The following is a 16338-nucleotide window of genomic DNA, read 5'->3' as shown; positions in this document are numbered from 1 at the left end:
GTTTAAAGAAATTCAGCAATCCAAAATTCCGCTTGCGTTTTGTTTGGAAACTTAAGTGTACGAAAAAATCAAACAAAAGGTTCTCAAATTTTGACATTTAAAAGTTTGATCGGAATTGTTGTTTCTATCATTTGACAAATAAAGAAAAAAATAGAGTATTAATGTCAGATGATCAATCTTCGATAAAAAGTTTTCCAAGAACAAAATTTTTAGTTTTAGCATTCATGTTAAACGAGTTATTTTTGATTTTCAAATAAAACAGAACCCAAGAAGCTGCTTTCAAGGCATTAAAATTGATCCTTTTGGCAGATTTACCTGGATAAAACGTCAAGCTCAAACATTGAAATGATTTTTGACCTGAATGAGTTCAAAGAGAAGCACTGCAAAAAGGTTGTTTTTGCTCTTACAAGCTTCACTTTTAAAAAAAATAGTTGGATTTATAAAATTTTTGCTGAATTAATATTGTCTTTGATCCAAGAAAAGTGTTCAACGTTCAACTGATACAGTTTATGTGAACTTGAAAGAACACAAATTCTACAGTCACTAGAACTAGCAGTTCTAAAAATACCATATGCAGGATATTTGTTATCTGGAAATATATCAAATTTCATTGATTATGAAGGAAACATCTTATGGTATTACACTTGTACCAAAAATGTATTACCATTATACGTTTTTGAAGATATAGGATGTTACAAAAGAATCCCCATACTCTACAAAAAAAGTATATTTTGTTGATACACTCTCAAGACGAACATATTTTTGGGATACAGCAGTACCATGTGGATCAGAAAATAGCCACAACGTTGTACAATTAAATCCCGATGAAGATAAATACTATCAACTTACACCATACCCAACATTAATGCCACCACTAAAACAGTTTTCACCCTAAAGCCTTAGAGCTATAGCCCGCAATCCAAATATCGATTTATACTTTGATTGTAGGTTAAAATTCTTTTACTTATCTTAATATTTAAGGAAACCAACACCCTATCCTAATACATGGAAAAATCAGGCGTCAAAAAAGTTAACATTTTATCATTTCAAATTTTCCTATCTGGATACATGTCAAAATTTCTTAAATTGTTTTACGATATTGGAAAAATTATTCCCTATCTCAATACAAAGCCTAATGCGCGGATGTGTATAACCCATTTTAAAATATGAGTGCCAGCGGGCACCTCCCCTCCCCTGATTGCCTCACTCATTTACTACTGATGTTAGCAAATCAAAAACTTTGATTTCATTTCAGTTAAAATAGTTTAAAGTCGTTTATTGACAAGGGAAGAAAACTGAAAAAATAATATTCAGTTTTAAAATTGAGCGAACGTTTTGAATTAAAACGCACAACTTGCTTTATGTCGACATTTTGGTCGACTAGTTTCGCTCGCTTCCTTTTGAAAGCTTTGTGTTGCATCTGAAAAAAATTAGGTTGTAGTTACGAAGCGCTGTGGTTAACTATAGTTTTGAAGAAGTGTTGGTTGAAATTCACTCTTCTAAATTGCTTTTCATAAGTTATTACTCAAAATTTTGTTTCTTTTAGCTATGAAAAATTCTTATTACATTTATTATCTAAAGTTGAATAATATAATTAGATTATTTTCGCAACTTTTTTGAGTACACTAGTGGTCAAACTTAAGCGCAAATTCGTGATTTTACTATGTGAAATTATTGTTTGCGCACATACATTTTGGACTATGTTGCCTTCGAAGTTCATCACATTTTTTACATGGACCAAGAGAAAAACATATCAAAGCTACCATTCAAGAAAACATCAAAACTTCGTTTCAATGACTCACAAAGGTATTCCGGGTCTGAAAAGTCCAGTTTTCCTCATCTGCACTAAATTTTCCACTTCGCGTGAATAAGTAGGAAGAGCCCGAGTTTAGTAAAATTTTCACACGGATTGTTTCAATTTTCTCAATGAGAATGTTTCACGTAGCATGAACAAACTATTTACTCCACTTACTCGAGAAAGGTTTTATTACGATGCAATATTAGTGCAGATGAGTAAAACTAGCATTTTCAGATCCGGACTACATTGGTGAGTCATTATAACCAAGTGTTGATAGCTTCATAAATGGTAGCTCTGATGATTTGCTCTTGCTCCATGTAATGTAAAAATTTTGAAATCCAAAGCAAGTATTGTCAAAAAATGCAACTGAGAATAAGTATTTACAGAATAAAATCCCGAAGTTGCGCTTAATTTTGCCCACTATTTTATTTCAGCTGCGTTCCAGCATAAGTTTTACTAAAATGAGCGTTGCTTTTCATATATGCATTCTGTTATAAAACAATTCAAACCTCAATTTAGATCAGTTTATACTGTTATCTAAACTTTTTGAGAAGAAAATTGTTCCAATTGAGTCCAACAAATCAGTCAAAAAAACAATCGTCGGGCGGAGGCAACATGTATGGTTTTTTAAAACATAAGTCTTCAATTTTTTTCTGGAGTTTTCATTTTTTAAAACTTGCAGTAATAATCACTTTTCACCATTTTTTTTCCAGGTGCTTTCAAGTCTGGGGTCAATATATGTTAACGAGAAATATAATTAATTTTGTAGTCAGTTTCAGGTGTGTACTCAATTTTCAATGCACAAAGTTAAGCTGCTTCAAAAATGCTTAGAAACTGCTTACATTTTTTTTGTTTTTCTATCCTTTGAAATTTTGATATCCGATGCCAGTCGGCATTTAATTGTAGAACGGAATGACAGCCTTTAAAATTGTCGCAATTTTGACTAACTTCTGGCTTTGATCTCTGTCTCTGTCGACCTCGAAAAAACTCAGTAAAGGAGGAACCCAGCATATAGTTTCTGCTTTTTTTCAAACTGTTTTGCTACGTCTGAAAGGGTTTCATTACCCTCCACATCAATTTTCTCGTGAAGAAATATTGGTAGAATGCGAGTAACTTTCGAGTTACCAAAACTTATTTATTCTGTTGCTGTTGATATTTTTCAATTTACTGAGTTTTTTTGAGTTCGAAAGAGACAGAGATCAAAGCCAGGATTTAGCATAAAATTGCGACAACCTACCTCAGGGATTCGACCAGGGATTCGACCACCTACACGTACTAATTTGAGATATCCAATTTTGGCTGACGGACGCTAAAATTTTTCTGAAGGGGCCTTCGTCCCACGTATATTTTAATTTTAAAGGGAGAGCCGCGCCAAAAAAAAGCAATTTCAAAATTTTGCCTGTGGCCAACTAAAATTGGCCAAAACAGGTTGTTTCTTTTTAGTGCTTTGGGAAAGCTCGAAAAATAATTTTGATCGATCTAAAAAAAGGTCGACATATATTTCAAAATTTATTGAAATTCCGCCCCCTGACTATATGGCTAGATATTTTTTTCTCGGAAAAAAACTCTTTTTCCCACATTAAAACAGTGCACCAGAATTGCGGCACCAATATTTCTTTCAGTTTTAAAAACTCAAAGTTAATCATTTGAATACAGGTTTTTTTTCGAATAATCAAGATGTTTTCGAAACCGTTTTTTTCATAAATCAACATTTGTTCAACATTTTTTGAACAAATTCAGATCAATCTGAAAAATTTTATGATCAATTCGCTATATCATAACCTATCGTGATACTTCGGAGCTGAAAAATATCAAATTTCATCAACTACGGCCAAAAAATCAATTTTAAGCAAAAACAGAAGCCAGTCTTGACTTAGTTCAAGGCTTAGAACCTAAGATAAAAAGGTTTTCTTCCTTTTAAGGACAATTTTTATTTTAATCGAACTCAAAGAATTGTAATTGAAATGAATACATAAAAAGAGCTACCAGATACCGGTTAATGAGTTTAAAGCTGCAGTTAGCAGTAAAAAAAAGCCAGAAAAATTCTCGTGACGGATAATTTTAAATCAAATTTTCCATATGGTTCCAAAAGCTTCCATATCAAATTTTGTAAGTTTTTGCAGCCAATTTAACTGGAAAGGTTCCCCTCCAAATACAAAGAAGCTCATCATATATTTTCATGAGCGGAATGGAGAAAGAGATTATCGTCTAAATTCCAATAAAAAATTGTATGATAATCCACTATTACATGGCTTCAACAAAAAAGCGCTCCGAATATCAAAGCTTCAAAGTAACAAATTAAAAATCAGGTAATTTTTTGCCTTTTTTATAACTTGCTAAGCAACATTCACGCTGACAAAATATTTTTAAAGTAAATTAATTGCAAAAGTTTGCGCACTTTTGTCTATAATGAAGTCCACGATGAAGTTGATTTTTTTTATTTAGGAAAACTTTTCATTTTTGTGTTTTTTGGATAAAACAAAATAATACAGCAAAACTAGAAAAAACACCTTAAATTTTGATTTAGGAAAAAAATCTAGGCCCACACTTTTCCAATTGTTTATCACCGAGACTTCGTTTAATTTTTTGTATGTAAGGAATTGCAAGGAACTGTACAGTTTTTCAAGGAATTGCAAAGAATTGTAATTTTTTCATTCACAGAAGTAGTTCAGAGCTTTCAAGCAACGATACAGTTTCCTTTCCTCATCGAAATAATTTTGTGGTTCCATTGAACATGCCTTGCCACTGCGACATCTACATCGATCCATCAGGTGGTATCGCTGCGAAATAATTGCGTCTACACTTGAATGAGACCCGAATCACGCAGAGTATAAAACAAAACTGAGTCAGGTTATTCTTGTTAAAGTTTAAAATAGTCTCAAAACTATTGCCATTGTTTACTTTTAGTTCATTAGAAACTGCTAGTAGCTAGCAAGGAAATGGAAACTTCATGAGCCACGATTGAATAATTTTGAAGAGAAACTCGTAAACTCAGCTTCCAAGTGTCTCTTCTTTTTTTGCCAATCGTGACTAAAAAGGATTCCATTTCCTTGCTAGCTACTATCAATTTTTAGTGGACTGAAGGTAAAAACTGGCCATAAATTGCAAGACTTATAACTGAGTTTTTACATAGTATCATTTCATATTGAACTGAACGCATAGGTTTATGTTTTATCACTTCAAAGAGCCACTTCATTGATCTGACGTGAACTGAAGTTTCACAAAAAATTGGAAAAATTTTTGCTTGGCTTGCTTAAATATGAAGCTTATTTTTTGGAAACTTACAAGAAATTGGAGAAACGTAGAATAAAGGAAAAGATTATTCCAATTTTCCAAAAAAAAAAAATTGTTATTCAATGATCTTTGATTTTAAAATTGGCAGGTGAATATTACATTACAAATGATTTCTTTAAGTCTGGCTCAATAATGTTTCATTAAAAAAATTGTTGTCCGAATCAAGGGAATTTTTTGATGTCATGGTAAGTTTGCACACATTTTTACAACTATTGTTCCGACTTTTGGAGAAAGTGACGGAATATTTGTGCTAAGGGTGTTTTTTTTTCTCCAGACAAAATTTGAATTTATAAATAGGCTTTTTTGAGGGGTTTTTGTATTATCTAAAAATATTTTTGTCTTGAGTTCAATTTTATGAAATATTTCACCTGTGATATTCTTTCGCAAAGTTGACAATTAACGCGCGATACACATTGTGTAACTAAGCTGAGATTTAATCCGTATTAGAAATTGTTCCAAATTGGTTGAGCAAGCCATAATTGTTTTGTTATTAGGAGCGAATCTATCTTTTTGTTCTTTATACGCCCAAAAATGAGAAAAAAAAAACAGCTTTGTTTTTGTCACGAAATCAATTTTTTGTTCAAACAAGATTTTTCTGTGCAACTGCAATTTTATCCCAGTCACAATCTCCCAAATACAAGAAACAAAAGTCCTTACTAGATGGTTTAGTGCAACCAGTATTAACAAAAAAAAACAAAAAAAAAAACAGAATTTAGTTTCAAAAAGTACAAAGAAGACTTTTTGTCGTTCAAAGAAGTCTGCTTATTTTAATCTTGAAATGCGTAAAACGTAAGCTTGAGCAATTTTGTCAATTAGCTAACCAAAAAGTTGCATTGGAATATCGCGGCTTTCAACTTGATCTCACATGGGCTGCACTCATTTTCATTTAGAGTATGTTTGATTGGACTCGCATTTGGCTTGAACTTTAACTGTTAATTGATCGGCGTGTTTAGTTTCAAGACTCTGAGTATCATAAGGATCTCAAAATGTGGGTCGAGTATTATTTCTGGGGCAAGTTGAAGTCTGATATCTTTGACGCAGACAAGTTGACTTGATGCAAAATGGCATATAAACGTTAGAGGATTATAGTGCTTGATATGCATAAAATACCGTTACTGAAAAACCCAGTAGAATATCTAGTTCTGAAATGTTTTCAATGTTTTTACTTTCGTCCGTTTGATTTTTTTTTGGGGGGCTGTATAAATTAGCATATAGATGAAAAAAGCATAAATTTTTGTTTTATCATTTACGTGTTACCGCGTGCTTTTCGTTCCGACCATTAAAGTTTAGTTTACTTTGTATCATTTTTTTCTTTGAGTTTGTAGCGCCTTTTTTCCTTTTTTGTTGTAATTTTTGTACAAATTTTGTTTTTCAATTTGCTCATTTTACTGTGACTGTCAAGTATACCTAGTCCCCAATTTTTTATTCAGCTTTTTTTTATCACACCACGCCGAAAAAAAACGACAAACATTTCAGTAACCCGGCTATCCTTGTTCTGTAACAAAATTTGCAATTCTGGAAGAACAATACGGGGACCGTAACTTAACCATAAAGATAAAATAGAAAACAAGTTTGAAAATTTTGAATAGGTGTTGAAATACATATTAGCCAATCAGATGTCATGATACTTATACCATCAACAACTGGACCAGACTGAAGATCCAGGACGACTACTAACGCTTGAGGTCCTTTATATCGCTAGGAGACAACAGACACTGAACCAACGCGAAGAATACAGGCAGCGGCAGCTCACCCTCAAGTTATGCTGGACACTTTTTTTTGTTCCGGTTTATATCGGCGAGATTTGTATTTACTCATATACTAGTGCAGTTGTTTTGGTTTTTTTTTTTTTAACTGGTTCGCAATGATGACGACCATTTCCGATGATAGTTTCTCTGAAAGCGCTCAGAAATAAACATTGATTGTATGCTTTGTTTTTCATACCATCAACAACATTCCGGCTATCGATCTCATTATTTCGTCTCACAATTTTGGTTATAAATGAGCACATCAAAAGAATGGTTTTGAAAGAAATGGATGAAAGATTCGGCATGGCCATTTAGAAACAGATGCATGAATATTTATTCATGTTCAAAATTTTTCAAATAAAACTGAATAAAAAATCAGTCAGTTCTTTTTTTTTGCGCTCATTTACAACGGAGGAGATTGATAGCCGGAACGTTGTGGATACTATTAGTATAATGAAATCTGATTGGGTAATATTTAATTGGACATCTTTTCAAAAAAATCAATTTTTTATGCTATTTTATTTTTATATTTTTATGCTAAAAGTTACGATCCACGTTTTTTTGATTTCAACCACTTAAAGTACATTTCAAGTGGTCTTGTAGAACCGCACTCATAAGCGAAGCTGTTTATTGGTATAACCTAAAATGCGGGTTCATATTTTTAAATGAGTACCGCAATTTTTTATGGTTTGAAATGTGTTTGTCAAAAGATGCATTGCCTCTTTTTTACGTTGAAATTTTTCATAAGAAACTTTCAAACAAAACATTATTTTTTCTAAATTGAGCATTCCATATAAATTTGACTAAATTTAGCTGAAATGCTAAAAGACTATGACAGAAAACAATCAAAAAGAAAACATTCAACGTTTATAACATAAAATTTTGCTGATCAAAACTTTAAGATTAATCAATTGAAATCCAGTTTCATATGCAAAATTTAAATGAAGTTTTTCTAATTTCCTATTTAGGATTGACATTTATTTGAACACTGCACATACAACACAGATCAAAGTTACCCAGAAACATTCTATATTTGGTAATGTTTTTAAATATTTCAATTAGTTTTTCACACTTCACATTCTCCATTTGGCATGAAAGAAGATCCAATTTGCTCTTGGTGACCTTGGAACCCGTCTTTCGTTTGACCTTTAACGATTCCATTTCGACCTTCGATTTGTTCAATGAGTTCGTTCATGTGAACTTCTTTGACCTTCCAATCTGGCGAGCGTTCATTGACGTCGACACTGATTATGACATTGTTGTTGGGCGATTCGATGGAGTGAGTCGTGATACGAGTTGAAGTCGAAAACTTCTGATGATTGATCGGCTGCATTTCAAGCTCGTTGCCCATTGGGCGATTGTTCTGCGAATCATCCGAGTTTTTATTGGACGGGTTTTGCTTTTTGTTCTCGTCTGTGAAAACGTAAGCGTGATCGTCTCCTTCGTTGCCTCTACAAAGGAGGGTTTTCAGAAGTATTTTGCGTCTCGTTTCGGGTAGAATGGAGTAGAACACTGGGTTCAGGGCTGCGTTGATGTATGTCAGAATGATGAAGAACCCTCTGCAAAACACAAATAGAGGTTCAATCTCAATAAAGTGAGTACTAATTAGGACCAAAATAAAAAAATTAATCCCAGTTATACGAAATTAAAAAGCTGGCCATACACGTGTTAGAACCCAAAATATTCACTTGGACAAAAGTAGTCAGCCAATTTATGAAAATATCCACAAAACAACATATGGGTCTATTACAGGCATTATTGCCGTTACAGAAACCCAACATATCGAGTTCCACACCTGCTATGGCATAGCTGTTTAGTTGCTGAGGGTAACGGCTAAAAGGATATGTAAGGGACTTGTTTTATTTAATTTCTTCTGTGTGCCTAATAGGCAGATAAAAATTCAAATTTTGAAATTTGTTTTTGAAATTATAATTCTGATCATTACCAACGTGCAATCAATTCATCCCACAATGTCAAATAAATTTTTTTGAAAAATCGATCATCTGCTATAAAAAATTAAGTTAGTTAAATTATTTGATAATTTTTGAGCTGGCCTTAAGCTGTTTGTGGGGGTAAATCGTTGTTTTAAAAAAATTCTATTTTTTACCGGAAATTGCCCTGTTTTCAGGCAAGCTAGGTTGCTCGAGCCTTCTAACTACCAACACCAATTTGTTATTCGCAAAAAAACTGCGTTGTGCGAATTCATGTAGTTTAAAGACATTAAGGGTTTTTTGGTGTTCTTTTTATTAGTTTTAAAGCAATTTGTTCAATTAATTTTATCTTTTTTATCGGTAATGACAGTTCATTTTCTGAAATTCGAAATGAAAAGAGGACAAATAGTTGAAGAGGACAATGAAAATCAAAGACTGTTTTTTTTTTATGAATGAGCTTTCGTCAGTGTTTCAAGGCATTCTACTTTGTATGATATTTTCCATACTATTTCCTTGAAATCAGCTTGAGATGTTGTACTGAATACTGATAGTTATTCAATCTAGATTATTTCTTCTATTTTGGGCACTTATCGAGCGCGGTTTTATTTTTCATTTACCCAGTTTGATTAGTCAAGTCAAATTCAATTCAGTAAGAGATTAATTTAGATAGCCAATTTGTTTGAAGAGAAATCAGATTAGAAGGAGAAAGGCTGGAAATTGAATTGCTCTCAATTTCCAGACGGTCTTGAAGCGAATAATTAGTTTAATAAGTCTTGTTGACCAAAAAATAACAACGATAAATTTGAGGAAAAAGTCAAGTTATTTACAGAAAAAAAATTTCGAACACGATGTGAAGCAGTAGCGAAATTATAAGGAAGGGTGGGCGGGGGCTGAATTTTTTATGGACTCATCTCCCCTCACCACCTTTTAGTACTATTTAATTACCTATTTTTTCGGCTGACCGGTACTTATTTTTTAAATACGCCTTTGGAGCCAAAATATATTAACTTTGATGAAGCGCGCGCCCAAACAAAAGCAAATTTTTGGTCAAAACCTTCCTGAAATGCATGACAACGTCGTTTGGGTCTACTTAACACTCTCCCCCTTTCCTGGGGGAAATCCTTCGGCATCCTTTTTACACTAATAAGAATCATAAAATTAATCTGATCTTGTTAACTATTCCCCCCCTCCCCCTATTTCGATTTTCAGAATTCAACTTTGGCGGCCACATTTTCAATAAGCTTACAACAATATTTTATACAGAAATGGTTGTCAAAAATAATACCTTCATAGGAGGGAAATAAACAATTAACAAGGTCCAAAAGGGGGGGGTAGTTAACAAGATCCAATTCATCTTTTACAATAACAACAACAGTCGTTTTGAAGCAAAGTTGGATACCTGAGATCCCAGTCGCCAAAGTCCGGCTGGATTGTGAACACAGTTGCCAAGTTGAATGTCCAGAAAGGGAGGTAGCAGATCCAGAAGGTGGCTATGATTGACAGCACCAGGAACACCATCCTCACATTCAGGGGTCTCTTTTTATGGCCAAGATTGTTGCTGCTCTGCATGCAAAATACACCATAGATTAGTACAGTGAGAAAGGGATCCGACACGGGATGACCGAAAATGCTTATCAAGCAATTCCCATAAATGGAAAACTTCTTGTCATACAACCATACAACTCCATACGTACAGAAAATTGTATGAAATCTCTATAATAAACATTTTCCCATAAATGGAAATTGTATGACTAATAAAATTTTGTCATTTATGAAAATTGTATGACAAACAGTTTTCGGAAATTTTTTTTCAAATGAGGCACAAATTACATTAAAGCCCATCTAATAAGCCGTGCAATCTCTGAACAGAAAAGAAAACCTGAGAAAAAAAGTTTCGAACGTGTGGACAAAAGCTGCTCAATTGTAAATTGAATAGACACAACACATTGGAATATAGCCACAACTAATTAAAAAGTTGAAAGACAATTGAAAATTGATTGATCTTAATCAAGGAAACGGTTGTCAAAAATTTTATGAGAGTCCGCAATCCCTTGAGAAAACTCTGTCCCTAAAACGAAAAATTGAAAGAATAATCAGTATAATGTCTGTCAATTTTTTAAAATTTTTTATGGCTATTCTTTTTTTAAATTATTTGTTTTTTTTCTTGGATTTGGGTTTATCAATTCAAGAGTTTTCTCGAGGGGGTGGCGGATTCTCGTTAAATTATGACAACACTTTCGAAGATCGAGACCAATCAAACTTAACTTTTTTCATTTTTTTAAAATAATTTTTGATTAAATTTTTAAATCAATCATAAGAAAATTAAAAAACAAACAACCAGATAGTTATTCATTTCTAGCCTTCGAAAAAAATTTATCGAGGACTTAATATTGTTTAAAAACACGAACTATATTCAGTTCTGCATTGCAGGCGCGATCTATACTTTTGTAATAACAAATAGTTGATTCCAAAATTTTGCTAGTAAGAAAACAAACTGTTGAGTAAAATCTGCGAAATTGAATGTACCACTCAAATTACTTTTTGGCATTTTTGCCATTTGAAATTCTTTGAATAAAATTGATAAAAAATAATTAAATTATTTTATTCCAAAAATTTTTTTATATTAAACGAGATAAGCTCTAAACTCGAAAGAATGACATTTATTGCATAACAATTTGAAGCTTTTACTTTTTGAAAACAAATACGAACAAGACTGCTCGTATGAGGGCGAGGCCCTGAATGTTCCGACTGCCTTATAAGGCCTATGGAGCAGTAATAACATGGAAAAATAAAATGAAATGAAACAAAATGAAAAAAAATTCCTAAAGTTTGATTTTTTTTTGAAAAACATCACCCACACGACATATAAAGTACAAAAGGATAGATCTCGCTCCTTGTAACAAATCAATAATGGCAAATTAGCTATTTTTGACCAATTTAGAACTATTTTTCACAGGGATTAACTCTCCGCTTATGCGTTAATAGCGCGAAATATATCGCGCGTTAATTGTCCCAAATTGGCCAAAATGCCAAACTTTAAACCCCCGTAACTTTACAAAAAATGATCACAGGTAAAATATCTTTTAAAATTTGAGCTCAGGACAACAATACCTTTCGAATGATATAAAACAATTCCGTCAACAAAAGCTAGTTAAAAAGTCGAAATTTGTCTGGAGAAAAAAACACCCACCCCGAGCACAAATATTCCGTTACTTTCGTATCGAAAGTCGGAACAATAACATTAAGAAAACTAACGAAATTGATTTTTTAATCGTTTGTTTTGCATCAAAACGGAAAACAAGGGTGGGTCTCGGAATATCTACAACCTTAAATTAGACAGCCTAAAAATAGGTTTTGCAAGATCTCCAGCAAAACGAACAAAACTTCATATCATTTCACCTGATATACTTGATGTTTCCATACCCCAGTGTTGCGTTTTGAATTCTTTTTGACTCAGTTTTTTTGGCAGCTTTTTTAAATTTCTGTTCACATAGGAAACGAAAAAAATAACATACAGACAAATAGAGTAGCGACGGACAGGGGCGGATCTAAGATTTTCTCAAGTGTGGGGGGGCAGATTTTCAAAAAATTTTCCAAACTTTTGACGACCTTTTTTTTTAGATTGACGAAATTGATTTTTCGAGCTCTCCCAAAGCACTGTTTTGCCCCTATTTTGGTAAAATTTTCTGCGTCGCAGGCAAAGTTTTGAAAAAACAGTCAAAAAAGCCGTTTTTGGGCACTTTTTGAAAAAATTTGACAAAAAAAAATCGCGTTTTTTTTGGCGCGTGCTCCCCCTCAAAGTTAGTATATATTGGCGCCGAAGGCGCCTTTAGAAAAATTTTAGGGTCGGTCGGCCAAAAATGGATTTCCGAAAAAGTATCAAAGGGGGGACCCTTTGGGTCGGCAGGGGGTCGAATCCCTGAGGGTGGGGGGGGGGGGGGGGGGGGGGGTGTCCGCCCCCCCCCTAAATCTGCCCCTGGCGAGGGATATAGAACGGAGTAGGGAAACCTATCCTCAACTGTTTACGGTCATCTGTAATACAATCTAACTACATCAATTTTCGGCAATCTTCCCTAATTTGATCTAAAGACGCCTTCATATATTATTAAGATTGGCCCATTTCTAGAACAATTTGGGATCAATATGTCATGTTTTTCTCTTGGGATTTCCACAAATCAGTCTCAATTTGTCACAAAATACATTTTACGTATTTTATTCCAATTGCACTTTATAGACAGAGAGCGTAATTTGCATTGTGTTTAGTCAAAAAGAAATGCACCAGGCGTTAAATGGTAGCCTGAACAAGATTTGTAAATAAAAAATTAATGAGCTACAGGCTCATTGAAATAGCAAAAGCTGTCATAGAACTTGTTTTTTTTGTGATAGAACGTGAAATTTAATTTTCGTGATACAAAAACTTGCTCATAAAACTCAAACAAGACTGCTCGTATCAGGGCCATATATAAAAAAAAACAAAAGAATAGATTTCGCTCCTAGTAACAAATCAATTATGGCAAATAAGCTTCGTTCAACCAATTTTGAACGATTTATAAGACGGATTAAATCTCCGCTTACGCGTTAATAGCGCGAATTATATCGCGCGTTAATTGTCCCAAATTGGTGAAAATGGCAATCTTTAAACTCTCATAACTTAACGAAAAAAGATTACAGGTGAAATATTTTTTCAAATTTAAGCTCAGGACAACAATACCTTTTGAATGATATAAAAAAATTCCGTCAAAAGTGGCTAGTTAAAAAGTCGAAATTTGTCTGAAGAAAAAAAAACCCACCCCGAGCACAAATATTCCGTTACTTTCGTATCGAAAGTCGGAACAAAAAGCCAGCAAAATGCTCCTTTTGAACATATAAATTTCAAATGGTTGTTTCTGTGTATAAAAAACGTTCAAATCATATTGGAAAACTTGAGACACAGTTAGCTTTAAAAAGTTTGATTTAGTTCAAATTTGATCATTATTCGACTTGCATAAGTCAGTTTGATTAAAAAACTGTACTAATTGATATCTAAATAGAAATTTGGGTCTTTTCTGACTTGCTACAGTCGGTACAGGTGTTAATACAAATGTGGGTACAAATCAAGTTGTATAAAGGTTTGAAACTGCTTAGGTAATCTAATATTCAGTAAAAACTTCAAAATTGACTAAAAAACCATAAAACATGCCAAAAAATGATTTCGAATTTCATTGTTTTTATCCTTAAAATAAAAAAATGGTTATAATTAATTTGCAATGGGTTTTAATGCTTTTAAAAATAAAAGCACTATAATCAATTTATTTGATTATAACCAATTAGTTTTCAGTTTAATAGACACTGCCATGAAGCGATTTATATTCATTGAATTCCAATGCGGGACTGCGAATAGTATCATTTGACTATCGCGGAATAAATTTTGGAGTAAATGGAGTAAAAAAATTTTCTGATGATTTCCTCTTAATCAACTTGAGAGATCGCTTTAAAGTAGATTACATCTGTGTTTTCAGGCGCCTCTCGAGGTCAGTTTTTTTTTTTCGTTTTCAGTATGAATGTTAAAGTCAAATTCTAAATGAAAAAGAGGCGGGTTAGGGGGTAAACACACCTCTAGAGCAATCAACTTAGCACAAAAAGACTGGAAATTGAATTGTTTGTAATTTCCAGGCAGATTAGAAGCGAAAAACAAATTTAATCGTCCTTTTTTAGGTGAAAGCTTTCAAAGGTGAAAGGTATTTTGAGGCAAAAAGTATACGCGCTCTGCACAAATTTCATTTCAATTGTTTCTTCTTGAACCAAATTTTGGTATTATGCTCGTTTTTGTTTTGATTGGGTTAAGTTATAACAAAAACTAAGTATTTATCGATCATAAATGACACATAAAAGCAAAATAAATGTTGAAATCATGAAATCACGCTTCAGTTTTTTAAACAAATTAAAAGTGAATGAGTGAAACTATATAGAAGTGATGTTTCAATAGCTCCTAAACGCCTTACCAAAATACTCTTACCAAAAATTTATACCTTATCAAAAAAATTTCGTTATCTTTAGCTTTTTGTTTATATCAATAAAATTAGACAGGCGCTGATACTCTCTGCTTACTGTTAATCAGGTTTTCGATTTTGTGATCACGCAAAAAGTCTTCACAAAATTAGTTTGCGCTATTAAAAAACGAAAAGTTTTACTGCTCACAAAAACAAGACTTGAAGATTAAACTACATGTAAAAGAACGAAACAGGCGAGGTTTTTTAACGTAAAAGGATTTGGGATTACACACCCAATAAAAGTTTGAAAAAAAAACATAAAAAAAGTATGAAGACACAAATAGTTATTTGGCCTTATTTGGTCTTATTTGGTCTTTTTGGTCATAAAAAAGTCTTTTTGGAAATACAAAATTCTTTTAGTCTTCTAAATTCATTTAGTCTTCTAAAGTCTTCTAAATACAAAATTCATTTTGTTTCTTCTATGCTTCTTTGCTATAACTTTGGCTCTTTGCTATGACTTTCAGGATGTGAAAAAAGGAACAAAGTACATGTTGCTCTTTCTCACTATGGCCCTGAGTGTGAGCAGAAAAATAAGAATGTATGGCCTCTGGCTTACCTTCTTGTTCCATTTGTTATGTCTCTTCACTATGGCCACGAGGGTGAGAGAGTACATGACAGTTGTGACGGCCACTGGACATCCACAGTCCACAACGTAGAGGAGCGAGAGATAGAGCTTCTCGTATTTGTGGTCCATGAAGTCAGCCCCGCACGAGAACTGGTTCGGAATGAACCGAGCCGACACCTGCAATAAAAGAAGAACAAATATAAACTTCATCGTATGCTATGTCTGCGGCTATATTCAGTGTTTGGCCGGGACTTTATGCGGATTTTTCTGACTATTTCAGACTTTATTTGGGACCATTTTTGGATTTTTTGGACTGTTTTTTGGCTTTGTTTGGTAAGATATCAGGATTTTTGGGACTTTTGGAGAGTTCATTTGGGACTTATAAAATCAGTCATTTTCAGGCTAGGCATAGAAAACGCTAGGCAGTTTGTCTATGAGAAATCGCTGGTAATTGATATTGCAGCTTTCTTCAAAAATTAAATTGTATATTCATGTGTAAATCAGGTCTATATTTGTGCTCGGGTGGCTTTTTTCTTCAGATAAGCTTCGACTTTTGAACGAGCCATTTTTGACGGAGTTTTTTTAAAATATCATTCAAAAGGTATTGTTGTCCTGAGCTTAAAATCGAAAAATTATTTCATGAGTGATCATTTTTCGTAAGGTTATGGGGGTTTAAATATTGCCATTTTGGCCAATTTGGGACAATTAACGCGCGATATATTTCGCGCTATTAACGCGTAAGCGGAGATTTAATCCGTCCTAAAAATTGTTCTAAATTGGTTGAAAGAAGCTTATTTGCCATAACTGATCTTTTACTACTAGCGAAAATTATCATTTTATTTTTATGGCGTGTGGGGGGATGATTTTTTTTAAATTTCATTTTTTTATATTTATTTTTTCTATGTTATTACTGCTCCAAAGATCTCAAAAAGCAATCGGAACATTCAAGGCTTCGCCCAGTTACGAGAAAACT

The 16338-nt window shown here is 33.3% G+C and overlaps 1 protein-coding gene across 1 annotated transcript; it reads right to left on the bottom strand.

The window, feature by feature from the left end:
• Positions 1–7713: 7713 nt before the first annotated feature.
• On the bottom strand, positions 7714–15542 carry LOC134853242 (urotensin-2 receptor-like; the record flags this gene model as incomplete). The annotated part of the gene is given in 3 exon segments (XM_063869210.1): positions 7714–8399; positions 10171–10334; positions 15357–15542. Coding segments are annotated over 3 exon segments (843 nt in total), but the record flags the coding sequence as incomplete, so codon positions are not given.
• Positions 15543–16338: the final 796 nt, after the last annotated feature.

The sequence above is a fragment of the Symsagittifera roscoffensis genome, chromosome 8, assembly GCF_963678635.1.
Source record: "Symsagittifera roscoffensis chromosome 8, txSymRosc1.1, whole genome shotgun sequence".
Classification (NCBI taxonomy): Eukaryota; Metazoa; Xenacoelomorpha; order Acoela; family Convolutidae; genus Symsagittifera; species Symsagittifera roscoffensis.
The sequence above is the reverse complement of the archived record's forward strand: the minus strand, read 5'-3'. Positions and strand labels throughout refer to the sequence as shown.